The sequence below is a fragment of the Zerene cesonia genome, chromosome 7 (assembly GCF_012273895.1).
Source record: "Zerene cesonia ecotype Mississippi chromosome 7, Zerene_cesonia_1.1, whole genome shotgun sequence".
NCBI classification, from domain to species: Eukaryota; Metazoa; Arthropoda; class Insecta; order Lepidoptera; family Pieridae; genus Zerene; species Zerene cesonia.
In genome coordinates this window covers 7321977-7335380 of record NC_052108.1, presented here as the reverse complement: position 1 = coordinate 7335380, position 13404 = coordinate 7321977, and the positions used below count along the sequence as shown (strand labels likewise).

The window sequence follows — 13404 nt, the reverse complement described above, 5'->3', positions numbered from 1 at the left end:
TCCCCGGAAATATGCCGCTCGTATGTTTATGTTAACTGATTGGTTTAATACTATTTTTTGTTTGAATTGATCTTGAGATGTTCATTTTAATGTTCATGCTTAGTGTGAAAAACATATGTTGTACATAGCTTTTAGATTGACAATAAAAAATTTGTCTGTTATGTATTAGCATATTATAGCAAAAACGCAAAAGAACTAAATATAAAATGGCTATCAGCCAGAAAAGTATAGCTGATAGATTGTATCTGCTGGATTCATTATCAATATCTTTAATTATCTTATTTTATTGTAAATATAATTTACAATTTCTCATCAATCAATTTAACAAGCATCATATTTGCACTATGAATAAAAATCCCTCTACCAATTTCATAAAAATCGTGCAAAACAAAAAGGAAATAAATAAAATTGAACCGTATTACAAACTGCGTTACTTTTAAATTAATCTAGCGTGTGTATAGTTCAGAAAGTGCAGAACGCAGGCAATATTGGCAGAAGAGGGCTTCAAATGCAATTATGAAGCTGTGTGCCGCTCCGGGACAATCACACCGCGCTCAATACATAATACTTGTATACAAATACACGTGGCGTTGTATAAAGTTTGAAATACACTCAATATGGTTTTGAAATAGTGAATAGGAAGTTCCTAAAAGGTTGTGTTCTATTTATTGGTGTATGAAGCACTCTATTGTTTAACATAAATGGTATTGATGCCTTTGACTATCATAACTACAAATGTAACAATAATTTTGTACACCATTAGCAGAAATTTAATTTTTTAAAGGGTTCTTAATATTAGTATTCTTACCAACACTATGGTGCTGAGAGCTGAGCGCCTCCATGGCAGATTAAATATTTTGTTTTAAATGCAGATAAGTCCTAATTAGAACATTTTGTTCTTAAATGAAATCTTATCACTAATCCTGCTCTTTGCTGTATACTATCAGATTAGATACGATCATTTTATCCCAATGCTTATTTAATATTTTAATAGTATATTATTTAAAATTATAACAAATATATCCTATTAAAGTTTGTAATAACAATCGCGATTCGCCTTTCATACAACTCCACAGGATGACTTCCGTTCCGGCAAACCCAATATCCCTTGATAGTAGGGTTGTACAGTACAATGTTAACTTGTCTGACAGTTGTTTAAACAGTCGGTCATTACCACCGAGGGATGACATTTGAAGGGTCAAAATGTTTTGGGTTATTACGTTGATATTAATGAAATGAGATTCGTATAAATAACAGGAGTCGTGTCGGCTGAAATTGGGTTTGTGTTACGATTTTTAACAGTTCGTCTTAGTACGTAAATTGTGATAAGTTTATTGAAATAAAACTTGTTTAATTATACATTCTTAATATTAAGATTCAACTAGGATTGTGTACCAAGCTATTGGTTAGACATGTAGGTACCTACCTACTTAAAATAAGGCAATTGCAATATAGGTTTTTTTGTTACTGTCAAGTTGATAGACGCTCCACAAAAAGATTTTCAAATTATGTGAAGAGTTTTCCAAAAATATTGAATTGCATTTTTATTTAATTTTAAAACCCTTCACATTTATATTACATTGAAGTTTAAACTTTAAATCTCGAAGAAAAACTGCAAAGTTTTACAAACTTTTCATTAAAGTTACGTAAACAGAACTTTACTAATCTTAAGCTTTTTATAGAATGTAGATTGTACACTTTGAATATTTTACAAAAATAACATTACTTAGGTTCATTTTATTAAACTAAGAAAAAGTATGATGAAATCTGATTTGGCTGAAAAAAAAAACATTCACTAAAAAAAGGCAGGCTTCATTAGCCCGTTTCTTTTATAATGATCCTATATGTATGGATTCCCAATAGCCCTGTGATACCTATATCATCATTTTGTAAAATAAATTTTCATCTAATAAAAAAACAATAGTACCCACACTAAATGCATATCCAGCAAGATACCTAAGCATACAAAAAATACGAAAATATCATCATAGTTTTTTGTCGGCTACAGAAAGGAACGAAGTGCTCTTAAGAATTTTCACTAATTTTCGTCAAGCGTGGAAGTGTTGGCGTCCCTCAGTATAAGGGCGCGAGGGTATTTGATACTCTGAATTTCCCTCGGGTACTATAAGCACAATACCCAACGTGATTCGCAACAGAACTAAGATGTCTCAAATTCAAACGAATGCACTTACCCACGTGCAATGCTTTTAGGTGACTAGCACCCCTGAACATAGGTATATAAGGGTGTACAGGGAGATGACATTGGAATTGACGCTTGAAATCTGCTAATTGGTATTTGTAACCACAGTTTACTGCCCGTAAGGTACAACGGTAGCGGACTATCAAAACCAAAACCACTTTATTTAAAGTGCCGATTGAATAACGTGCATTCATAAAATTCCTATAGCTTAAAAAGTAGGTGATGTTCTAAACCCCGTGCATTATAATTATACAGCTAGGCTATCAAAGGAAAACTTTAGAAAGCGCCTTAAACTTATTCCGACGCAAAAAAACGTAATGTATAAAGTAAACATTTAAAATAAAGATTAATATAGGCAATATCTATTTTGTACCTTCTCGACTCCTTAATAATTATTTCCAATAAAAAATAATGTTATCTTACAAACTAATGAACATTACGGATGGTTTTTTTTAATAATAAGTATTCTAACGATTGTTCATAAATTATACCGCTACGAAAAAGCTCATAGTAAACTTTAGCGCGATTGAAGCAATGTCGTTGACTTAAAAAATATATTCAGGCTATCTCTTTCACGCTAGCATAATGCTATACTCTTCCGTAAATCGAAATCAAAGCTCGTCGCGATTGAAGCGCTGTGAAGTTGGTCCGATTGTGAAGTGTGTGAAGTGAGTCACAGGTCATGGTGCGTTCCGAATGCTGAACTTCAAAATAGAAAATTGTTGTGACATAATTTAATATTATATGATTAAATAGCTTAAAAAGTACATTCGGTAGCAATGAATTTGTCATATTTTACTTGATAATACGACATTGGTTAGTATTAAATAATTATCGAAATTGTAATTTAAATGCAAAATTTATGTATGATATTGCAAGTGTCATTGAAACGTTTCGTTCGACTTGAGACTTGAATATTTACGATCACATAGGTGCAGAACGTACCTGCATATGGCGGACGCTCAGTTTATGTTTATGTCAATAAGGAACTGATTTTTCGTTTGCGCGGGTGAGGATTTAATAAATATCTGTTAACAAGAATGTGGCAGTGATTTAAGTGAATTGTGTGTTTATTTGTGATAATGTTTTGCGTCACTGGACTTATCAGAACCTACAATTCTTCAGTGGATTTATAAGGGTATGTTTTGTATGTTTCTGTATATATTAAAGGAATGACTGAAAACTTTTCATAGGGGATTTGTTAGAATGAACCATAGGTCCTATATATACACATGGGAACTTCTATTAAATGCAACGATTATAACGACTATATATATTCAATTTCTAGTTCACAACCTAAGGCTAGATCGTAGGTTATCAGCAGATGATAAGTTTTGGCAAATGATCTTTGCTGTTTTGAGTTCCATAAAGGAAATTGTATAATTCTTACTTACATACATACAAATACATCACAAACGTGAAATAATATCATTTATATTTCAGCCGTATTCATAGAATTGGTACTTTCATGTGTGCACAAATTTGCGACTAATTCTTCGGTCGTACAAATATCGCAAAATTAAATATATTTGAGAAAAAGATTTCGTTTTAAAATATATATAGTATACATAACATAAATTATTTTGATAATCTTAAATTTACGCCTGCTTATGCATTACCTCGTAGATTCGAGCTTCGACATTATGAAAGCTAATACTAAACCACATTTTTTAACATTTCACAAGCATTCCTTTAAATCACATGAAATAATTACGGAACAATAAATTATAATTATAATATTAAATCACCAACTCTTTATCTTTCACTACCATATCTAACTAATCACTTATAATTACAACTGTTTAGGAGTTGGTTATCAAAACAAACTCATAACTTTTTTATCTGTATAAGTTGAATTTGGACTTGTTTATGTATTAGACACATGTGTATCATCCCATTATAGTATGAATCATGGGCCATGTGTGGTTAGTGATTTATGGAACCCTTTTTGAGACATCCATGGAATTGTGTCCAGAATGTCCGGATGTCTGAATGTTTGTCTTATTAATCATATTACCAATAAATATATTATAGGGATATGTTATAAATAATTCTGACTGGTATATGACAAATATGTGAATGATTGAATGAAATAGGCCAGTAGGCCTTGTAGTTTCATAATATGTAGTAATATATACCATAATAATGTGATATTTATGCTTAAGATTTGGCAGCATTAATATGATAAGTACTTTAAAAATTAAACAAACCACTATATGATTTAAAAATGTGTGCCATTTTAGTTTGATACTAATTATTTATAATTGCTTAGAAGCTGTTCTTTATGTGTGTGTATCATAGTATAGTTTATGCATTTTAATATCATCAAGTAAAACAATAGATTACACACATTTCACAATTTGCAAACTTTTGCATACCTTAATAAGTTTGCCTTTTCCAACCACATATTTACAAATATACATGATATAAATATTTTATGTTCAATTTCTTATGGACTAAACATGCTTGGTTTGGTTTGACATAATATTACATTATTAAGTTAATAGAATAAACAAAGAAGATTTGAATGGTGACATGTAGAAGGCATTTATCTTCTAGATGTAAATCTTATGTAACTGAATAGAACATAACAATGTTCCCTATCCTGAGTGGGGTATAAGGCAAACAAATTTCATATCTGATTTGGTTTTTTAATAGTTCCTTAGCAACTGATTGTCATGCCAATTTACTGACTCTAGCCAATCCACAATACAAGGTACAATTAATGCCAAATTTTGTTTTTATAATACGAGTTATCTTCAATATTGAAACTGTGTGCGAACCTAGCAAAACATAGAGTCATAGGCTTTATTTAATCTGCAAGGAATTAACAAATTTATCACTGGGTTTGAGGAAGGTATAAACTATTTTCAAAACTGTGATTTTAGGAGACTGATTAGGTCTCATTTTCCCTATAGGTCAGATTTGTTAAGAGTGATATAAGAGTTATTTTAAGTTTCCATAGCACAAGCTGAAACTTCTTTCGTGATGATGCATGAAATCTGATACTTGAGAAGTTTTTTCATAGTATAAGCATTATTTTATACTTTTACTGTAACTATTTATTGTACTAATTATAATATTTCTTTTAATTTTATACTTCTGTCTTCTTCTTAATTTTATCTATATAAACAAGATACCAGTACATTTTAATCTTAAATTTTAAGCATATGCAGAGGACACTAGGGGATTGCAGATATAAAAGATCAGGTTACTTATTTGGTATGACTCACATACATTTAATTTTCATACAACATTCAGAGTCAATGAAAATTTTAATTATATTTATTTAGCACTAGATTATTTTTCAATTTATTTTCTAATATATTTGCTGATTTAGAGATCAGATGAAATGATACTTTAGATGTGTGTGGATAACATTGCCGTGGAAAAGGGGTTACAAAAGCAGTTGTTTTAAAACCTCCAATTTCCAAGTTTCCAGACTAGAAAAATGAAAAAATTAAAAAGGTTTGTTGTGTGATATAAATACCTTACTTGTCTAGTTTGATAAAGTGTAAACTATCATAAAAGACTTGTGTCCCCACAATACGAAAGAAAATGGATAGAGACTAGGTGAAAAATATTATTCTTATCTAGCTGTCGTATCTGCTTGAATCTATTGTAGATGGTAATCCTTAAGACTTTAATAATACATTTATTATCGAAATAAGTGATGCAAACATTTTGCAATAGAAAATAACAATTCTCACAACTAGTAATCTAGCAAATGTAACTTGCTAAACAATACACTTTTATGTAATTTTGAAGTACTTATTAATACTTATTATACGATCAGATTTATCGTAATTTCCATATATTCATAAAATATTTTAATTTTAAACTGCATCAAAAGCTTAATTATATCATTCTTTTTTGTACCTACACGTACAGAAAAAATAAATTAAAGAATTTGCTTATTTTCCATTTTATTTAAAAAGAAAACGTAAAAAAAATACACGGTAGATGAATTTTGAAAAAATTCGAATAATAATTTCAAACGTTTCGAATAAAAAGTCGGTCGTAAAAGCCTGCGAGAGTCGGTACGGTTTTCATCGCTATAACGCTTAAAACCAACGATACAACGTCATTATGGGAGTTTTTGTTGCGATCAGTTTATCGCTTAATCTCGTATAAAACATTATCGTGTAATGCCTTCATTTCTAAGTACGTTGTGTACAGGGGCTTAATAAGCTTCCGCTTGTGTTACGCTCGTCTAGTGATTTTCTTGATTTTCTAGTGCAGTTTCGCTTTAAACTGTTAATCATTTATTAATTATTATCAATTAAGTGTTTAATGATTGAAATGAAGCGCTCAATTGGTACAATGAAACAACACATAATATCCAAAAGGGTTATTGCGAAAATAATTTGCAGTTTAATTTTTTAAATATCTACTTGTTTAATTATAATAAGAAAGGCATAAAGTTAATGAAGTTTTCCAGAGGCGAACAACGTTGTATTTTTTCCTTACTATGTGCTCGATCGTTAAGTGAAGGGTCTGAATTGAACAATTAATTTTCAATTTATCTGCATTATCCTGAACACTACTGTGCACACGGGTGAATGAGCTTATATATATTGCAATATAGGCGAGACTGGGAATGAAAAAGTCTACGGTCATTTGCACTTAACCAGTGCGGTGATTTATGGCATAAACTTTCATCGGAGAACTTGCTCCTTGCAGTAGTAGCATTAATAGGCTAATGATGATTATAATGAACCGAAATAATTACATTATTACGTACAACAGGCGGTTACAACTGATTGAATTTCCGGGTATTCCTTTTGCGAGATTCAATCAACCAACAAAAAGGTGGAGGAAGGACAGTAGTGATTGAAAATGCAATATTGCGTGTTACGTAATTGTAAAGTATTCGATGTATTTTTAAGTGACTTTGGTATATGATATAATAAGCTATATTTTTTAGAATTGCTAACAAGTGATCGAGCGCTTTCCCGACCGAACGAATAGTAAAGGGCAATTAGAACCTGTTACTACAACTACAAAAAGGGAAGTAGAAAGAAAAATAAATTAAGTATTAAATTTATGAAATGGTTACGAGAAGACTGACCACGCTCGCTGTTAAGTGTTCAAAACGTCGGGTTAAAAATATAATGAATAAACGGCGTTTAAAATTCTAAAAGTAAAAAAGTCAAAATTCTAAAAGTCTTTAATTCCTAAATGTATAATACTCGCGTAAAATCAAACACAAGAAAATACTAAGTGTAAATTGTTATTATTAACACTAGACGAAACACTGGAATTACACAATAATAATTATGAAATATAAAGTGATGAATATTCTTCATATATTTTGAAGCACGGCTGTGATATGGCTGGTGGTGAATCTAATTCATACACAATTGATGTCAGAATATTACCTGTAAATGAATTGTGATTGGAGACGTTACAGAATGATATCTAGGAGATTATAATTTTGTTGTAATATTTTTAGAGTTATTAAGAGATGGCCGAATTTGTAAAAAAAACAAATAGAGTTCAGTGCTTCAAGTATATTTTTTTGTGTAATGAAGTATTTGTAATAACGCACCACTTTAATAATGCAATACATGTATTAGACGGACGGACTCCTTTTTTATTTCAACATTAATCGTCATTATAAGAAATTTTTAAATTGAATTACATTTAATTAGCGATAAACTGAACGTCATTTATTATAGCAGTTAATTTGAGCACGCAATGTAAAGTCACAGATGGTGCCCCTTTGAAAACAAAAGCCAGATGTATAGTTCTGTTAATGGTTATGATAATAAATACGTCGCCTAGATAGCGTCTATGAAGATGAAATATATTTCAATATATTATCTGAATCTTCTATGTATTTAAATCATTATTATCTGAAGTAAAAGTGTAAATGATAAGTTAACCTATCGATAAGCTGTTTAAAAGAAGTAATTCAAACTTTACATTTCTAAATGTAAAAAATTGCAATAAAGGAGAAATAATAAAAAATAATATAGACAAGTTGAATCTATTTATTAATCATACTTCGCTTATTTACTTCTCTTATTTATGTATGTGATACGGTTACGTTAAAAAAGTTTATTAGTTATTTTCACCTATATATTATAAAAGGTAATCTAAAAAGTAATCCTCTCTTGTATTGAGTGCATATACGTTTCTATATATTAATACTTTTTAGATACGAATAGATAAATGACCGCGCCAGTACTACATGTCTGGAACATCTCATTAGGTGATCGGTGTTTCATTACATTCAAATGCCCGTAATCTCCGCAGAGATATTAAATAAAATGTCAAAGTGTCAAGGCCTATTTCCAATTTTTGGTTTGCGCGAATCTTTTTTCGTTTTTCAGTATCAATTTTCGTGGAACAAAACTATCGGTGTGAATGAAACTTGCATGGATTTAAAACTGTGAATTTGGTGAAAAGCGAAACAGTTACTCTTTCTATCGTAATAGTTTTGTTTGAATGGAAATATTCGAGCTTTTATCGTTGTTAAAAGACGAGTGAATTTATTTCTATACCACGTGTAGGTATGTTCGGTGAGGCTATCGATATAGGCTCTGATACAGTAAGTTCAGTCTTTTTCAAGCAAGCTTTCCGCTCTATTGCTTTCCAGATGTCAATGTTCATCCGATATATTGTAAATTTTATTGAATTTGTTTTGATACTGTGGACGAAAAAATGTATCTCGAATATAATTTTATCATTACTGTGAACAGTAAATCGCTAATGTGTTTTTCTTTTCCTTTTGTAATATCTCATAGAGTATACATACCCACAGATAAGTCTAATAAAGAAGAAGCAAATATTCAAACCACATCCAATATACAAATATATTTCCTGATGTGTCGAAAGACTCAACGTTCTTCGTTTACAAACACTTACTTTTATTGCTCTATTTGTTTACAATAAGGCTGAAAACGAGCTAAGGCCAAAATTGGGACAGAGAGCAGACATCCGTCGCCAATAAGACGGCTGCACATATGATTACATTAGTGCGGTTGTCTTATTACTGATTTGTGTACACAAACCATTATGTCTATAGCAACTATAAAAAAAAAAAACAATAAAACTGTTTCACTAAACCATCGACGGTTAAAGAGTTCTAATGAACATGTTGATGTACATTGATGTTTCATCGAAGTAATAATTATTACGTTAAAACTTAAGTTATTTTAAACCCCTTCATTCATTATTTATGTAATGTATAATTCGACGCAGCACTGTGGATAAATCTGTCCTTGACCGCAGTCGCGGTGAAGAGTTCGAAATGCCAGGTTAAATATTGTACTGAATAAATTCCGTTAATCCGATACAAAAACTTTGATTCCTTAAAATAACTTACAGGAATCATATTTGTAATACGATTTGAAGATTAAAAAATATTCACGAAATTGAAATGTATCCTCCCAATTAAGGTTAAATTATGTTACTCAATGATAAGAAAATTTACCTAATGGCGGCCCCGTAGCATCTTATTGCGTCTCTTCGGCTGTGACCTATTTGGGAATGTCAATTTGGTAACGCAGTCTTAACAGCGATGTTTCTATTGATTTATTTGGGTAATAAATCCCCGAAACGATGAGACGGTTAAAGAAAGTGTCGTAAAACAAAAGGTAGATAAGCTTCGCTTGAGGCACGGCCGTTGACCCGAGCATCAGCTTATAACAAACTTATACAGTTTTATCTATAAGTTTATGCGAGTTAAATAACTTTGTTAACAAGAAACTTTATGAAAGAATTGTCTGTCTGGAGGGGAAATTGAATTGCGATATAAATACACTTCATGTGATAGCAAAGCTTAGGGCTGAAAAGACCCTAAATAAAAGAATATTCTGCTTATTTTAAAAATTTTGTCACCAGTCGGAATCTGCCATAGTTGGATTAACCGGGTGGAGCTGGGACGAGGAACATATATAAAATATGTATTCCCTTGTGAACTGTAGACTCAAATAACAGCGGTTACTAACTCTCATTCGAACAGATAAATAACTGTTTTGTCACTCAGAGTGACGATTCACTGTTTCTCTCAGGGGAGGTGAAGTGTTTGTGAATGCCAGGTGTGGAATCAGACTTTTTAATAGAAATAGCATAGCAAAGGTCATCAGAATTTTTAAATATTTGTAGAATACAGGTATAACTAAATTAATAGTAAGTATGTGCAAGCAAGCAGTGCAGCAGTTTCTTTTACACCTAAACTTCATATCAAAAATATTTGTAGTATCAATATATTAAGTATAATAATCTGAACTCATCGCCTTTAACATAATATACCAGAGATTTTTCTTTTCCCAAAACTATTCGCAATTTGATTAATGTCTCTCTAAGTCTGTCGCTAGACCAAACTTTTTGCCAATACCATGTGTAATATTTCGCCCATATTTTTTTCGTGAAGGTCGTTGACTTTGCAGCACTTAAGCTTTTTTCTGCAATCTCGTCTTTTGAAGTTCATTCGAGCGAGAATGGTACGCTTTCAACTGGGTTATTGTTATAAACTCGGCTATAGAATGTTGGTAATATTTGACAAAACGCGTTCCTTTAGTTGCTCATGATTATATGTCTCGCTGGTGTGCAATTCAAAAGACATAAATGCGAAAATATATAGTGAGCTCTCTTAGTGGTTTTATGTGAGCAGTGGGTCATGTTTATGAGTATTCTTTGTATTTCTTTGGCCTCCACGTGTACTATACACGTAGAATTTATAATTTTAACCTCATTGAGATTTTTTTATCATATAATATTTAACACAACAGCGACCGCGATTGTATGTATGTATTAAGTCAAAAATTACAATTATGTTTTATTGTTACACATTGAATTGCACTTTCTGCCATGGACCATTAGCCAAAGCATTGTAATTTGATGACTCATAGAAATCAATTTCTCCTTCATCCTTTTATTTAAATGCATCCTTGTGTTTGATTTTACGCGATTTATTCAGTTAAAAAGTCTTTAATTCCAAAATGTATCCTTTTATCTTTATTTAAGATTATTTTCAAATTCATACATTGACAGCTGATCTTGTTTTGCAAAATATTTGCAATATACGCGTGATTTGTTGATTTGTTTAGTATGTTAGTAGAGGAAGGTTAACAAGCACCTGCTTGTTACAACTGTGTTGCTCTCGTTAATTAAAAATAACATATAAGGACTGTATCATTACCTTCTAACATAGGTAACATATGTAATATGGAATTTATTAAAACTATTTAAGATTATCTATCTATTAACTTAATATGGCTATGAAATTGACGACTAAATGATTTATACGAGGCTCATTATTTAATTTTCTGTTTCAGACATTTAGTTTCTGTGCGAGGGCTTCATCATGACCTCCGATATCTCACCCGTGAGTACATATTTATTATTTTACTTAATGTTTATAATATTTTATAATTTATGTTATAAAAACTGTCTTCTTATTTACGTTATACACATCACAATATCGCTTTAAAACAGCGCCATCTATGCCATATAACAATCATCTCTAGGGTTCCTGTGGGTGCTCGCGATGAGCGAAGTTAGAAATGATGTGACTTTTATATGAAAGCCAAGATGGCGCTTCATGAGCTTTCGATTCCGACGCTAGGTGGAGCCGTACGCGGTTTTATTTTTACTCATAATTTGTTACTGTTCATAGAATGTGTTTTCACTACCCCTACAGAGATGGCGTGCAAAAGAAACCGTTCTATATCATATTAATTTCATGTCTACTTGTTATTTTTTTTTGCAATGAAATTCGAAAGATTTCCTATCCTCAGTCGTGAGTTCGTCTATTTCGATAAAAATAATTTCATTAATGAAATGAAATTGTTATTTGGGCATTTTCTTGTAAAATGCCTACATAATGTTCCTGTTACGTAAATGCGGCACATCTGTTAAATTCCCGGAACGCTTCATATAGGGCTCATCAAGGTTCATTTTTCGTAAAATTTTATGAGCCACAGAATTACACTCTCGCTACATGCACGGAATTAAAACATTTTGGCACGGCTCAGTTAAAAGTATATTAAAAGATTGCATATGTTTCCATTGTAGCACTGAATAATGTATTTTCATTTCCGCATCGGATATAGCTTTATTTGCAACGTTGTCAGTGCATTCCGCACGGTGTAGGTTTATTAATATTAATAAATCATATGTTGGCATCGCGCTGATACTCGGTAACAATGGGTATCGTTTTCGACCATCGGCAAAATAATTGTGGCTATACACCTTAATTTTCTGACATTCATGCGTCGGGCAAATACGAGACTATATTACATTCGAATGAAGTCAAACTAGCATCTATTCTCCGCCGTATTGTCATGCATAGTGAATGAGTCAAGTCAGTGAAATAGGCTAAAATGTAGCAGCTAGCATGTCTGGGATAAAGCTTTGTCGTAAATTTCGAGTGTGCTGCCGGCTGCCCCGCCTCGGGCGAACCGAGGGGCACCCACGCCTGTTCCGGATATTCAACGTAACGAATGGCTTTATTAAGACTAAATATTACAATTTCCGAGCAACTATTCTGATGGTTAGAATTGCTAATGCAACGACGAAGGAGCCGAGTGAAAAGATGCGATTGCAGCGAGGCAACCCGCCGGTGCCGGTTTCCTGTTTTATGAACGGCGAAATTGCAGTTTCACGCCGAGTTACTAAAGCTGGATGTTGTTCTTTACACTAATTTAAACTATTCATTCTGTAGCAGACGGCTCGGAAATTACACCGTTAGGATTTATTAAGCGTGCACTATTTTTTATGAGGGCGAATAGAATTTTATGATTTCTCGAGGATTAAGTGTTATTACACCGCTGAATGGATATTTCTGTTTAATGGAATTGCTTTTTAGAAAGGGTTTGAGTATTTCGACGACAAATTGGTATGATTTAATATTGCTTAGTTATCTGCGGGTTGGTAATTTGTTAGTCCCCTTTCGGGGTCCACGTCGGCCGCCATTGTTGCTTGCGCCGTCTTTTGTTCATCGCCTGCCCGATACGATAAGATCTTGAAATATTATGATTAGGATTCTTTGCCAAGAGACGCTAACTAGCTGAAATGTTCATTACTGTTGAAGTTTACTCATTTGGAACGCAATTACTAAATGGGTCTATTTGTTATGTTATTCTTTTGTTACGATATCCTTATAAACATCCAAACTTTGTTCTCTTGTAATTAAGCTTCATTAATATTTTTTCCGGGTAAAGAGTGTTTCAACACGGCTTTGTACAAAATCC

General features: G+C 32.0%; 1 protein-coding gene across 4 annotated transcripts in view; it reads left to right on the top strand.

Annotated features, from left to right (window-relative positions):
- The first annotated feature begins 3143 nt into the window (after window positions 1-3143).
- The window catches only part of LOC119828168 (tyrosine-protein phosphatase Lar), a 331779-nt gene continuing 321518 nt past the window's right edge, over window positions 3144-13404 (top strand). For all 4 annotated transcript variants that reach the window (XM_038350266.1, XM_038350265.1, XM_038350264.1 and 1 more), the window contains exons 1-2: window positions 3144-3338; window positions 11488-11537. In XM_038350266.1, coding sequence (XP_038206194.1) covers window positions 11517-11537 — 21 coding nt within the window. In that variant the 5' untranslated portion in view covers window positions 3144-3338; window positions 11488-11516. The remainder of the gene's footprint in view (window positions 3339-11487; window positions 11538-13404) is intronic.